The 14,367-nt window shown below is 37.9% G+C and overlaps 1 protein-coding gene across 13 annotated transcripts in view; it reads right to left on the reverse strand.

Moving 5' to 3' along the window:
- Nucleotides 1-14,367, reverse strand: part of GRIP1 (glutamate receptor interacting protein 1) — a 660,770-nt gene that overhangs the window by 193,862 nt on the left and 452,541 nt on the right. The window contains exon 1 of one of the 13 annotated variants that reach the window (XM_038549946.1): nt 8,547-8,565. The exons of the other annotated variants lie outside the window; for them this stretch is intronic. Coding sequence (XP_038405874.1) covers nt 8,547-8,550 — 4 coding nt within the window. The 5' untranslated portion in view covers nt 8,551-8,565. Of the gene's footprint in view, nt 1-8,546; nt 8,566-14,367 lie in introns of those variants that run through there. 13 annotated transcript variants of the gene reach the window in all.

Below are 14,367 nucleotides of genomic sequence, written 5' to 3' on the forward strand. Positions count from 1 at the left end.
CCCAGGTACCTGGATTTAATAGCCCAAAGATGATCAAATTATCTTCATTTGCTTCTGAGACAAATTATTCAGATGTACAATTTCCTCACGAATTACTTGCTTGTCTGACTCTCCTTGGTTTTGTCTACTTCATCAACTTCGCTACCTTTTCACATAAATCTTGCCTGAACAAAGACTCAGCTTTTATAATTAGGATAAATAAGCGACAATGCAATTCAACTCCACAAAAAATGTGAATGTTTACTTTTGAACTGATTTTGTAGCATTATACTCAGTAGGACTCTTCCAATTTTCCAATTAACAAGTTACTGACAAGTACAAACATCTAGAATAAAAGAAATCTTTTCTTCCATCACCATTTGCCAGTTTCATTACTGAATTTGGGTCTGCTTTGGGACACTTCAATCATGAAAGTAATCAAGGAAAACTATATTGGATTCTATTAGCAATAATACCTTAGCGGAGGTTCATTTATGATAACTAAAACTTTTTCTGACTCACTCTCATCTGCCTTAAGGTATTTTAAAATCATATCATCAAAGTTCTAGAAGGGTTCTTCTGAGCATTTAAGTCTGAGCCACAGTGTATTTCAAAATGAGATTTTTTTTTTATGAAATCCAATGTTGGCAAGCAAATCACGAAGTATTTTTTCAATGTAGACATTGTTTAAATTTTCTAGATCAGTGTGTATCAATGCCACATGAGACACTCAGTTAGATCTCTATGTCTGTGCCTGTATCTACATACACACATACATCAATATACACACATACATATCTGATAGATGTAGTTATCCATATATATACATTTATATATCGATGAGCACTAGTAAGAAAAAGTATGCATATGAACAGGAGATCTAAAAGGACCTTTCAACCCCAAGCCACGCGTCCTTTCCTATCTTGTAGGGCAAACGCCATGGACAGAAGTTGGAGCCCATCACCTTGATCCCATAGACTTCCTCTTGAGCCCTGCAGTAAAATAAGCAAGACCTTAGAGCTAATGGCAAGAGTCAAGATGGGATGGAGCATCTACAATATTCAAGAAATGTCAACTCTTCGACAAATACACGCACACTGTGGTGTGGGTTATATAAATTCAAATTGGACTTTGGAATTCTATGTGTAGGACTGCCACATTATAACAAGAGATGCTTTCAGAGAAATTGCAGCTGAGCCTGGAGACAGCCCACAGGCATGTAGTGCAGGTCCACAGCTTAGAGAAGAACAGAATGGTTATATGAGAAACTAATTTATCCCCGGGGTCCAAAGTGAGTAATTCGAACACAGCACAGCAGACATTGTAGAGGTGGGCATGATGACTATTTGACATGTACAGTCTACGTGCCTGCTGCATAAAGACACAGCTTAGGGAGCTTATGCACGCATGTGTAGATGTACTGAGCAATCTGGGTACTGATTTTAAGTATACTCTGCTTTCATGTTTCTCCACTGTATAACTGCAGCTTTTATTGGCTTCTATTTTGCTTACGACAAGCTTAACAAAACATTTGCTATTTATTGTGATAGAAAGAGTAAACAACACATAATGGCTACGCTGGGTATAATAAAGCTCAGATATTTGCTTCTTTGACAATTAGGGATGTATTGCTTGAAATAAGTACAAGCGTTTGTGCATTATCTGAAAAATGTCACATTTATGTAAACAGAGTTCATAAAACTGAAATATGAAAGCACTGCTGGCACTGCTCCTGTCAGCATCTTCTCTCCAGGAAACCAGTTGAAGGGATACTTTTCAAATTCCAATTATGGGGATTTCAGCTAAAAATCTTTTAGGTCACAAAATTCTTTGTTAAACCAAGTAGAAGCTTTACCACCTTTCTTAAATATCTACACACTTAATTGAAAAAAAAAAAAAGATGTTAAATTTGGTGGAGAAATACCAGAAAGCCTTGAGCAAGTTGCATAATTAAGTCATTTTTTCAATTTCCTTTATCTTTTTTCCTTTGATCCCAGAACTTCTTGCCTTGCATATTTGCATGTAACTGAGATGCAGCGTGATGCACAGGGGTTGGACCTCATCCCAGGGGCCCCCAGGCTCAGCGGAGGAGGGCGAGCTGGTTGGTGAACAACGTCCACAAACTTAAGACCTGGATGTCCATCCACTAAATGATCTCTTCTCATTTAGATTGCAACCCATATCGGGTTATCACAAGTTTCATAAATAGAAAGAAGGTAAATATTTACCCTGTTTGGCTTGTTTTTCTGCCATCAGCAGAGATAAAGCAATTGGAAGTAGGTGAGAGAAGGCAGTTCTTTATTTTTCTTTTATATCTTTTCTCCTTTTTTTAAAAAATAATTTTATTATTATTTTTTAGATTTTATTTTTAAGTAATCTCTACACCCAATGTAGGGCTTGAACCTACAACCCTGAGATCAGGAATCGCATGTTCCACTGACTGAGCGAGCTGGGTGCTCCTCTCCTTTTTTATTTTAATTGAAGTATAATTGACCTACGATATCCTATTTGTTGTAGGTGTACCACAAAGTCATTTGGTATTTTTATATATTATGAAATAATCTCCACCATGTCTAGTTAGACCATCCTTCCCCATGGGTACATTACATCTCCATGACCTACTTCAACCTCCACTCTGGTAACCAACAATTTGTTTCCTGAATCTATGAGTCTGTTTTGTTTTCATTTACTTTGTTTTTTAGATTCCACATACAAGTGAAATTATATTGTATTTATCTTTCTCTTCCTATTTCATTTAGCACAATCCCCTCTAGGCCCATCCACATTGTCACAAATGGTAAGATTTCATTCTTTTCTATGGCTGAGTAATATTACACTGTATAAATATAACACATCTTCTTTATCCATTCTATTATGGATAGACAATTGCTTCCATATTTGGCTATTGTAAATAATGCTGCAGTAAACATAGGGGTGCATTTATCTCTTTGGATTGGTGTCTTCATTTTCTTTGGATAAATATCCAGAAATGGGATTACTGGATCATATGGTAGATTCATTTTTAATTTTTTGAGGAATCTCCATGCTGTTTTCCATAGCGGCTCCACCAATTTACATCTCTACCAACAGCGTCCAAGCAGTCCCTTTTCTCTACACCCTCACCAACATGTGTTTTTTGGCTTTTTGATAATAGCCAATCTGACAGGTATGAGGTGATACTTCATTGTGGGTTTATTTTGCACTTTCCTAATGATTATTGATGTTGAGCATATTTTCATGTGCCTGTTGGCATCTGTATGTCTTCTTTGGAAAAAATATTTCTTAGAGTCCTCTGTTCATTTTTTAATCAGGTTTTTAAAAAATTATTATTATAGAATTTTTCTTCTTAAGGCTTACAACAACAGAGTGCATGTGCATACTATATATCATAGTCACCCGATGCCTCGTGTTTCTCAGCTAATATGACTGCAAACAATTCAAACATAGAAATGGGCTTTCTTTTGTGGAGAGTTAACTTGGTAATGTGGAAGGCTCCTAGGCTTTATCATCATAAAATGTTTGAAACTTGGTTTCTCCATTTACCTTGGGCACACTACGTAAATCCTCTAAGCCTTAATTTTCTCATCTCTCAAACTGGGGTAACAATACCTATTTTTCAAGCTTGTGAGTATGAATTGGGAGAATGCATGTAAAGTCCTTGGTATATAGTAATCTGAGCTGCTTTGTGCCACTCTGGCCTGGTAAGGTTTTGTGGACCTCTTGGCAGTTTGATAAATGTTAACTGATCATATTTAGTAGAAATAAAAATCATGCAAATGGGGATTTTTAAGGGCCTAGACTTTTTTCTTTTTCGTTTGTTTTTATTTTATTATGAGGGATTGTCAGGACCCTGACGACTGAGAACAAAGACACTGATGTTCACACATAACTGAATTACTTAGAGATGAGTTCTGAGAGGGCAAAAAATGGCTCCTTAAAAACACAGTTCAATAATCCTAAAAATACACATGAAACCTATTGAATATAAAACATATCTTTAAAAAATAATATGGTAAATCCTCCCAGAGGCACAACTCAGTCCTCTAACACAGACATGTCAGGTGGGCCAATGCCAATTCTTTTATGGTACTAGAATATCACTTATTAAATTACTTCTTTTATAGTGCCCTGGTGGCCCTAGAACTAATGCTCCTCGTAAAAGTTTAAGTTAGAATGAGAAAAATGACTTGCTCATCTGATCCTTTATGTATAATTATCACTAATTGGACAAATCTGGTTTGCACTTATTCCATGAAAGTATCTCCAATGGCACTGTTTTGTATACAGCCCAACTCTGGGAGGTACATGCTGTCTACACATGGAAGGTTTTTTACGTTATAATTCAGTTCAGAATTTTAATTAAACAAGTGAGAAACAACTGACTAACAAGGCAGCCACAGCTTTTAAATAATGAGCATGCACTAGTATCCTTGCTTTATATGACAAATGATGACAAAGGACAGGGTGGTATCATTACCCAGTCTGGCAACAACTATGAAAAAAAGAACTTTTTAATTTCTTTCTATAAAATTTTATTTAAAAAGTGAAATATGACAAAAGGCGAGTACTCTTGGGCATTATAAATCACCTCCTAGCTAGGAAGAGAGATCTGCTGGAAGGCTGCCCAGGGCACACTGATTTGTTCTTTTTTCCTGAATCACTATTGGGGGCAATTACTTTTCATCAGATTTAAGTTTATTCTGTGCAAGCATTAAAAAAAAATTGCTTCTGTATCCTGGAGTTTAAGACTATAAAAATAGTACACACTTAAAATGCAGTCCAGATAGCACGAACTTGTCTCATCAGAAGGTTGTCTCATCATTAATGTTATTTTAAAACTGTTCCTTGATCTCTTCATTCTTGACATTTTGGCGGCATCACAGGAGTTCAATCTCTCTGTCTGCCTGGGTTTGGGTATACCAGATGGTCCTAGCTTCCCACTTACCTCACCAATCACACCTTTTTTCGGCCTCCTTCCCCTTCGCTCCTCTCTCTTTAAACCTATAAATATGGATATGCTTCTCCTTCTCTTAGCTATCCCTGCCCCCACCATCTCCATCAGTTCCATCTCTTTAAATGTTAATACCCTCATATTTGTATCTACAGCCATGGCTTCCCCCTGAACTCTGGACTCAAGATATACAACTGACTATCTGTCATCTTTGCTTGAATATTGAAAAGGGATCTCAATCTTAACATGTCAAAAATAGAATGATCAATCCCCCCCCCCACACACACACATACCAGTAGTCCGTGGTCCCCCCCATTCAAGCAGTCACTACAACCCCAAACCTCTGAATTATCTTGGATTCTCTCCTGCCCTTACATTCTACCTTGAATTCATGCTCATAGTCTGCTGGCTCCTTCTTGGGATTTTTACCCAATCCATTCACCTATCACCACATATACTCCCACCACCCTGATCTAAGTCACCATCATCTCCCTGCGCTACTGAAATAGACCCCAAAACATGCTCACTTATTGTCCACATGACTTCCAGAGTTTCTCTCTTAAACAAAACAAAATAAAAAAATCACAATACTGCTTCGCTTTAAGTTCTCCAGGGGCTATTATCCTTAGAGTAACATGCAGACACCCGACCATGGTGTCAGGTGTAATCTGGCCCTACTCATCTCTCTTACCTCGTGCTGTATCTTTCTATCTTTCTCCTCTCCATCCACTGTACCTCAGTCACAGCGGCCTTCCTCTGGCTCCCTGACCATGGTAAGGTCATTCTCACCTTAGAGCTCTTACTTTTGCTATTTCTTCTACCTGGAACATTATTTTCCCAGGCCTTTGTACAACCAGCCTCTTAGGATTCTGATCTTGGTAAAATGCCATCTCTTCATCCTTGGGCATCCTTTCCCAATTTAGCGCTCTCTTCCCAGCCATGCTCTATGCCTTAGCTAATTTTTACTTCTTTTCTAATACTTAGAACTATCAGCAATGTCTGTTTATTTACTTGTCTGGTGTCTATTTCCTCCACCAGAATATGAACTGCCTGTGAGCAAGAGCTTTGAGTATAGTCTACGTGTCTTACTTAGCACATAGGAGGTATTTGTTGAATATTTTGAATGTATTCCTGACCAACATATATACATAATGATGTATAGAGAGACCATATGATAAAGCCAAACATAGCAACTAAAATCCTTTATAATAATTTAAAATAATGAAATCATGCTCTTGGGAAGGACCTTAGAAATTATAGGGCAACCTTCTTACCTTACAATTTCCTGAGGATCAGAGAGGGTCAGTGAGCCACTAAAAGTGCACAAAGTGAGAGAGAGGCAGAGTCAGGCCTGGCCAGGTCCCTAGATTTGCAACATCAAATACAGTGGGCTGGTCCTTATCATATATTACACATGAGCAATTGTATAGAACTCATGGACAACACAAGAAACCACAAATTCTGCATCAAAATACATGCCCACTATGCACCAGTAAAAGTATAATTTTTAACAAATTTTTAAAAGATTTTATTTATTTATTTGAGGCAGAGAGAGAGAGAGAGAGGAGTCCAGAGAGAGAGAGAGAGAGAGAGAGAGAGAGAGTGAGAGGAAGAAGCAGATTCCCCAATAAGCAGAGAGCCCAATGTGGGGCTTGATCCCAGGACCCTGAGATCATGACCTGAGCTGAAGGCAGATGCTTAACCAACTGAGCCACCCAGGTGCCCCAGTAAATGTATGATTTTGAAGCATAAATTTGATTTATTTTAAATGAATATGCTAGTGTTCATAATAAGTGGTAATCTTTCAATTAAAAGTATGCTCACATTAGAATTTAGAATATTTTTTTCGGGGACCACTGAATGACATGTCTCTAGGAATATGACCAGGCAAGTTTTAACTCACACTTTTTTTTTCTCCCCATAAATGTCTATAAATATTACTTCCCGAAATCTTCATACTGCATCTCACTGTCTGGATGGCTTTAGTTAAGAGACACAATGATGTATATAATTCAGCCCTTTTGAGTGCCCAGGGATTTAATAAAATTGAGAAAGGCCTATACTACTTAAAATTTTTGAGATAATTGGCATTTTTTTCCTGTAATGAAATATTGAAATGGGGTTACCCAAATTATGGAATACTTGAAATATTTATATTGAACAAAATAACCTGTTAACCTCCAGAGAGTGCCTTATAGTTAGTTATAGGATTTGTAAAATATGTTTATCTTTCATGCATTTAGAGCTCTGCGATCTACTGCAGAGACATACATTGTAAAATTGTAAAAGGAACACCTACTCCTTGCAATGCTGTCCATGAATCTCTGGGACATGTATATACAAATAATAGTAAAAAAATATCTAAGTTTGAAGTTCTTTATAAAAGTGAGATCTGCCTAAGCCAAGTAGCCCTTTTAGCACCCATGACAGGCTCGTATATCTGACTTTCTTTGCTTTCTATCTTCATTCTAACCACAAACAAGAGGTTTGGGGAGAGGATGGTGGGGGATGGAGGAGACATTAGCCACACAACACAGCTACAATCAAGTGTACAAAAAAGTGAGGGAGGGACAGAACATTTTTGTCTCAGAACTTGAAAACCAACCAACAGAATAAGTAAAAGTAACTGCTGTGACTGTCTGCATCTCTCTCTACCCACTCTCCCAATTCTCGGGGAAAATGAGTGGCTGTTTGGGATTTACAGTCACCGTGACCTAATCTCAAATGAGGACAATCTGCTCTGGCCAAATCCTGACATGCACATTCCAGACATGGATTGAAATTAAAGCAAAATGCCTATTTATTAAAATAAATCCCAAAAGGCCTTATTAGAGTTACAGATGGGTATCTTGAAAGTTTCTGAAGAGCAAGTCACAGGAGAAGTGAAACCAAACTTGTCTCCTCAAGAGTTAGGGAAGAATTTGACAAGCAATGGGTAGAAAGGTGTGTTTGTGTGTGTTTGTGTGTGTTTGTGTGTGTGTGTTTGGGAGGTGGAGATATAGTCTGAGGTGTCTTCCAACTTCAGAAACCAGCTCTACAGCAGGAGTAGGAGATACACCAGCTTTAATTATTCAAAGAAACCCCCACCTCAGATCTGGCTCTTTCCTTCACCTAGCCAAAGGAAAAAAATGCTTGTAAACCACTGCAGTGGTGGTCCTATTCCTCTTTTTTTTTTTTTTAAATGACATTATCCATCTAATAAGCTTTAGTTCCCAACTGTTTTTACAAGAATGATGTTTAATCAAAGCTAATGATATCAGAATACTTGAATCATCACATGAATTAATTGAGCAATATGAATGCTTCATCACATTCTCTTTTTATTTCTTTCAATATTAATTAGAATAATTTCCCAAAGAAAGTGGAAGTCCCAGGGATGACTTGGATATCCAATGTTTTTCTGCTCACAATGGGCATATTCTCAAGTCTGACAGGCCACAGAGAGACTGGTTTTAGTTAGAGATCAGTTCCTAAGATTTGCCCAAATCTGGGATATTTACATGTATTTGATTTTAACACACTATAACCCAAGGCCAGTAGAAAAAATGGACTGCGATATTAACAGAAATTCACAGAAAAGGAAATAGTAAAGGTAAAAAAAGTTGTTCAAACTTACTCATAAGAAATGCAAATTAAAGCCATATGAAATACCCTTTTTTTTCATTTCCCAGATTAGCAAAATCCTCCAAGTTGGATAACATACATATTGGTGAGGCTGTGGGGAAACAGAAACTGTCACACATGGTAGGTGGAAATATGATCCAGTATAACATTGGAAGAGGTCATTTTGACATTATTTAACAATATTATAAATGCACATACCCTCTGGCCCAGATTTCTACTAATGTGATTTAACAGATATACTTATGTATGTATAAAATAATATATGCAAAAGGATATTCATTACAGTAACTTCATAATAGCAAAATACTGGAAACAACTTACTTGTTCACAAATGAGGGACTAGTTAAATAAATTAGAATGTACCCATACAGAAAATTACCGTCCAGCTATAAATAATGATAAATCACTTCTTATGCCAATATGGAAAGGTTCCCAAGATTATTTTTTCAGTGAAAAAAGCACATACAGAACAGTGTGCACAGAAAGCAATGTTTTGTTTTATAAAGGAAAGTTATGAATATGAATTCATATTTGCTTATATTTGCATAAAGAACATCTGGAGAAATTCTAAGAAACGAATAAGCATGATTTTCATTTTGTGTATGTTGTGGTGGGACCGGGTTGGCTGGGGGTTATGGAAGAGAGTGAATTTTTTCACTATATGCCTTTTTATATGTTTTTTTTGTGTTTCAAGCCATCTGGTTATACCAGAAACTACCTATTTACCGATTAAAAAAAAAAAACAACAAAGTATAATTGATTAAAATGTTACAATTTCTAGTCTTCCAAAAATACATTCCATCTATATCACTGAATACACTTAAATTTTTCTCTGGCAGCTTTCTTTGTCAAGGAAGAGTCTTCTAAATACCAGAAGATAAACATTAAAGACATTTCAGGAGTGCACGTGCATAATGAAACACTTCTAAAGATCTACTAATGCTTAGTGAATTAAGTTTCTCGAGAATTAGGATTGATTAAATGTCATATTTGTAAAACAATCAGGCACTAAAGCTTCTTGGATGGAGACCAACTGAAAAAAGGCAAGCACCACTATCATCTGGACTAAAAGACAAAAACACGACAGTTCAGTGGCTATCACATGTCATCTTGGCGAAATAAATTAAAAACCTGCTTATTTTTTTATAGGTCTCTAACTCTGGGAAGTTAAAACTCCTATAGCTCTAGTACTCTCAACAAATGATGTTCAGGCCCCTATGAACCAATAATCTTTGAAATATTCACATCTGAGACTAAAGGGCATTTCTTCTGAATTGTTGTTGCAGTTATTTGAGGTCTTGCCTGGATAATTAAAACACAGCAAGAACCCAAGGTACCCATATCAAGACAGAAGACAAAATAACATAGACTAATATGCACACATTAAATTCAAAGGAAATACTGTGAATAGAGAAACAGTTCAGGAGCCACAGGGCAGGATGTACTATATGTAAGGGTCATATTTCTCTTTTAAAAAGCAACCAAAAAATTACATAAAGCATGCTTAAAAGGACTCATCACAGTCACAATTCACAATTTTCAAATGACACATGGAGAAGTACGTAGTGGATCACAGGACTGAATGGGCCAATGTGAAGTAGGGAAAAATAGACCTAAGGAGAGGAAGCCACCATGGGTGGTTTTCTTGGTCTGCCTGAATCAAGAGTACACATCAGGGATCGTTTGCTTTCTTCTTGGTGGCACCTTTGACAAAAATAGCAGCTCACGGTGTTCGTACGCAAGACACCCTTCAAAAAGAACAGAGCAAGAAGCTTCTAGCATTTGCTATGTATTGGTTCATGGGAAGAAGAGCAATAAATGAACACTGAAGGGGAAATCGATAGAGACAATAAAATGGCCAAAACGTCAGACTTTTTTCATTTTTGCCTGCTTTGTCCTAGAAAATCAGAAGAAGATTAAAAACAACAACAACAACAAAGAGTTGAGGGTAATTACCAAGCAATAGCCTTCTCAAAAAGCAATAGCCTTAAAAAGCAGGTAACTAATTTTATTCTCCAGTGAAAGAGCAAACATCTGAGGAGAAATCTATAGGTACAGAAGAGAGAAAAGCAGGAGATTAAAAAGTACTACTATATGGTTTTGATTGTTGAAGGAGGAGTAAAAGTCATTCATTGCTTGGGGTGGACATTGCTGCCTCTTACAGAACCTCTAATAGAAATGACTCTTAGTTAGAAAGCACTTTACAGATTTTGTGCCATTTTACAGCCATTCTTCCATTTGATGAGCCAGTATTATCCTCCCTGTAGGGGAGAGAGAGAGGAGAGAGAGAGAGAGAGAGAGAGAGAGAGAGCGCGCAAAGCTCAAAGGCTTTAAGCTAACCTGCACAAATTTGCCCACGTAAGTAAGAAAGTAGAGGAACAGATTCAAACTCAGTTCACGACTCCTCAAATCCTGAGCTCTGTGCTCCACAGATCCTCAAGGACACGTGCAACTAATGGTGCCCCAGTAGCCTTTGCAAAAATGAGGCATTCCATTCCCCTCCAGAGGAACCAGCCAGGGACCGGCTGTATTTTGACAAGTCTGTGCCAATGGTGTGCTGGGGGAGCTCTCAAAAATGGGTTCAGTGTTAGTTACAAAGACACATTGATTCATTGTCACCATCCAGGATCCTCCATTCCCTGCCCCCTTAAAGGCCAATACAATTTTGAGCCAAGAGTTGAGCAAGGAATTGATTTTCCTTTGAATTCAAATTCCTGAGAAGGCTGCTCTGGAAAGCCGGGGAAGCTTCGCTCTCACCTTCTGGACATTCTACTTCAATATCAGACAGATGTTAACAATTAGAGATGTTCAAAGAACAATAAACAATTAAGGAGCCAGCATGATTGATCTCACACTCCACGTAAGTGCTCTCGGAGGATACTGTGCCTTTCGTGAGAGCAAGAACAGCAATAAGACTTTCACGATGCTGCGGATGAGTGCTTTTAAAAAATTTTGGTCTTCTCCTGACCTCCCCTTCCTCCCTCCCCTCCTGCCACCCCCCACCCAAAGCCCCTTTGACTCTTCAGCTGGGGAAGGTGGAGAAACGGGCTGCTGCCTCATCAGAAATTAAGAGTTGGGTGGTAGACGTTCTTTTGAAGTTTGGAAGCTGGAGCATGAGGTTATTCACTCAGAACATCTCTAATTGGCTCAGATTTACACACTCCCAAAGTCCCAAAGGCAGCAAGTAGATACTGGGTGAAATAAAAAATTCAAAGAGATTATTGTATTTAGAAAAGTTTTATCTTTGGGAAAATGTTTTACGAATTGCAAGGCATGGTAGTTCCATTAATATTTTTTGATACTGTGGTAAAATATACACAACATAAAGTTTACCCCCTTCCTCATTTTTAAGCGTACAGCTTAGTGGCCTTAAGTACATTTCTAATGTGGTACAGCTAACAGCCACCATTCACCTCCACAATGCTTTGCATCTTGCAAAACTGAAAGCATAACACCCTTTAAGCAATACCTTCCTATTGCACCTTCCCCTCAGCCCTTGGTGACATCTAGTCTACTCTCTCTCCAAGACTTTGCCTTTTCTGGGACATCAGAGAAGTGGAATCACACAATATTTGTTTCTTTACATCTGGCTCATTTCATCTAGTGTAAGGTCTTCAAGGTTCACCTGTGTTTTTGTATATTATCATAATTCCATTCCTTTTTGTGGCTGGATAATACCTCCTTGTATGGATAGACCACATTTGGTTTATCCATTCATCCGCTGATGGGCATTTGGGCTGTGGCCACCTTTTGGTTATTGTAATAACGCTGCTATGAACGGTGGTAATCAAGTATCGGTTCAAGCCCCTGTTTTCAATTCTTTTGGGTATATTCCTAAGAGTGAAATGGCTGGATCATATGGTAATTCTACGTTTACCTTTTTAAGGAACTCAAACCATTTTCCACAGTGACTGCACTATTCTATATTCCCACTAATAATGCAAAAAAATTCCATTTCCTCCACATCCTTGCCAATATTTGATATTTATAATTTCCATTGTTTTTTGTTTTGTTTGAATTTTTTTAGATTAAAAGAGATTTATTTTTTATTTTATTTTTTATCATACTTACAATTTACTTAATAAGAATTCAACCATATGCACCAAGACACTCCTCCAAAAAAGCCATAGTGAAATTAGTGAAATAAGTTAGTGAAAAGTTAGTGAAATTAGAAATACTGTAAAATCATATTTTACATATATGTATAACATTCTGTTTATACATTTATGTATATGAACACATAATAGCATGTGTTATCAGAGTTTTACACAAAGCTACATAACTGCATCTTATGAGCAAATGCAGAGATTTATTTTTTAATTTAATTTTTTTGGTATATATATATTTTTTTTAATTTTTATTTATTTATGATAGGTACACAGTGAGAGAGAGAGGCAGAGACACAGGCAGAGGGAGAAGCAGGCTCCATGCACCAGGAGCCTGACGTGGGATTCGATCCCGGATCTCCAGGATCGCGCCCTGGGCCAAAGGCAGGCGCCAAACCACTGCGCCATCCAGGGATCCCTTTGGTATATTTTTTTAATTGGAGTTCGATTTGCCAACATAGAGCATAACATATGTTTTGTTTGAATTTTTAAAAAACACTTTTAAATTTTTACTTATTTATTTATGAGAGAGAGTGAGAGTGAGAGAGCATGAGCAGGGGGGAGAGGGAGAAGCAGGCTTCCTACCGAGCTGGGAGCCTGACATAGGGCTTGATCCCAGGACCCTGGGTTCATGACCTGAGCTGAAGGCAGACACTTAACTGAGCCACGCAGGTGCTCCTGGTTTTGATTTTGGATAATAACCATCCTAATGGGCATGAGGGGGTATTTCTTTGCAGTTTTAATTTTATTTCCTTGATGATTAGCAATGTTGAGTATCATTTCTTGCACTTAAAGGCCATATTTATATTTTATTTGGAGAAATGTCTATTCAAGTACTTTGCCCATTTTTTCCACCATATCATCATTTTTAATGTCCAATGTTTATAATATGAGGGCCGGGGCATTCTCCTCAACTCAAGTTTATAAATTTTCAATTGGCTTGTGAGGCCAATAGGGATACTTCTTGTCTAATTTGGTTTCTGGGAAGACTTCATTCAGGTCCTCAATGGTCATCTGATCAAATGGAATTATGTTCTTCATCTTCTCCAGCTCTTTTTCATATTCTTCAATCCTGGCCTTTGAGAGGGACAAAAACTCAGCACAGCTTTTCACATCTTCTTTTTCCTCAGCATCCACCTGGATGTGTATTTATCCTCTGGCACAGGAAACTTCAGGGCATTAAACTTCTTCTCAAAGTCATCTACCAAGCCAGCCTTTGCCACATTAGCCTTGTAGTAAGCCCAGTCGATAGCAGGTGGTTTCTCAGGAAGAGTAGCCAACCTGGAGGTAAGCATCTCATTCCAGGATTTCAGGGAGTTGGCAATAGCCTTCTGGTTTCGGGGTATGATCTCCCCAAAAGCTACCCAGTCAATGGTTTTAGAGCAAGTTTTTGCCCAGCCATCTTGAGATCTTCGTGATGACCAGACAGACCCTACGCCGGGAGCCCAAGTCTTTCCTGTGTCACCTCTGCTGCCAGGAGGACCTGGAGCTGGACTCGGACAAGGTGCGCCCCGCCCTCGGGTGCGCCCCCCCCTTTGCCCATTTTTGAATTGGGTTGGATTTTATTGTTTTTGTTGCTCTTGAGTTGTAGGAGTTCCTTCTGTATTTTGGAATATATTAATCCCTTATCAGATATATGATTTGTAAATATTTTCTCTCATTCTCTAGGTTGTCTTATCACTCTGTTGACAGTGTCCTTTGACACAA

Source organism: Canis lupus, chromosome 10, assembly GCF_011100685.1.
Source record: "Canis lupus familiaris isolate Mischka breed German Shepherd chromosome 10, alternate assembly UU_Cfam_GSD_1.0, whole genome shotgun sequence".
Taxonomy (NCBI): Eukaryota; Metazoa; Chordata; class Mammalia; order Carnivora; family Canidae; genus Canis; species Canis lupus.